Source organism: Sinocyclocheilus grahami, unplaced genomic scaffold (genome assembly GCF_001515645.1).
Source record: "Sinocyclocheilus grahami isolate Dianchi unplaced genomic scaffold, SAMN03320097.WGS_v1.1 scaffold42115.1, whole genome shotgun sequence".
In the NCBI taxonomy this organism is placed as follows: Eukaryota; Metazoa; Chordata; class Actinopteri; order Cypriniformes; family Cyprinidae; genus Sinocyclocheilus; species Sinocyclocheilus grahami.
Window position 1 is genome coordinate 1 of NW_015524130.1, and position 1,181 is coordinate 1,181.

At 34.6% G+C, this 1,181-nt stretch overlaps 1 protein-coding gene across 1 annotated transcript; it reads left to right on the top strand.

The window, feature by feature from the left end:
- Positions 1-5: 5 nt before the first annotated feature.
- On the top strand, positions 6-1,177 carry LOC107580730 (39S ribosomal protein L32, mitochondrial-like; the record flags this gene model as incomplete). Its single annotated transcript, XM_016266379.1, has 3 exons — positions 6-42; positions 629-810; positions 926-1,177. Coding segments are annotated over 3 exons (471 nt in total), but the record flags the coding sequence as incomplete, so codon positions are not given.
- Positions 1,178-1,181: the final 4 nt, after the last annotated feature.

The window sequence follows — 1,181 nt, forward strand, 5'->3', positions numbered from 1 at the left end:
TAGAGCTGTGTTTAGTGCAAGCGGCGGGATTTGACAGCTTCTGTGAGTGCATTTACTGTAATGTCATGTGTTACTCTCCACCACTCATATCACGATACATACACTTCAATCACACTTAAGCTTCATTTAATATAATTTGACACTTTTCCCCTCTGATTGGCCATTCCTTTGTGATATTAAATCCAAAGTTTGTTTTGGAAGTCATTATTTCTGGTGAGTAAAGGGCTCAACGAGACGCATGGAAATCTGGTGTGTTTTAGAATAATAGAGTAATAGAACAAAAAGTCTCTTTAATCGGAATGAAATGTTGCTGTGTTAAAATATACATATTTTTGTCTTGATATGTCATATTTACTTAATTTATATCGCTAAATAGGCATAATATATTGTTAAAAATATGTGGATTAATTTTAATACAGAATGCTTTGAATTGATAATTCTCATCTTTTGTTTTAATGTTGCTTAATTTAAAAAGTATTTTATAATTATTTAAAAATATGCATATTTTAATATTTACATCACCTTGAAGTCGAATATATGCTCTTTATCTACTGTGTTTTTAAAAATAATTTGAGTAACTCGGTTTGAAAATTATTTTATTAATCTATCACATAAACCTTTTCTTCAGGCCCAGCACTGGCAGTAAGTGGTCCCCAGATTCTTCCTCAATCCCATCACAGCAACAATGAAGAAAACTCTGAGCTCAGTTTCTTGGACAGTATCTTTTGGATGGCAGCTCCTAAAAAGAGAAGAACCATTGAAGTCAATCGTTGCAGAAGACGAAACCCAAATAAACTGATAAAAGTCAAGGTAAGAACTCACTGGTTCACTGGTATAGCATTATACAAATTAAAAGAACTTTTAATGCAGTTCTGTGCTGTAGTAAACAGCAATTTATCCTTTTCTTTTTTCTTCTCTTTTCCAGCACAACATTGAGCCGTGTCCAGAGTGTGGCAACATGAAACTAAAGCATACTCTGTGTGGATTCTGCTTTGAAAAGGTCAGGAAGGAGACGGCAATGATACGAAAGCAAATCTCCATCATGGACGGCGGACCTCTCAATGCTCCTGCTGTAGAGTCTGTTGTTTTGTATGAAAATGAAAATCCCTCTGAAGCAGATAAGGACAAGAGAATAATAGAACGCAACAGGAAACGCCCTTATTGGTTTAACATGTAACTGC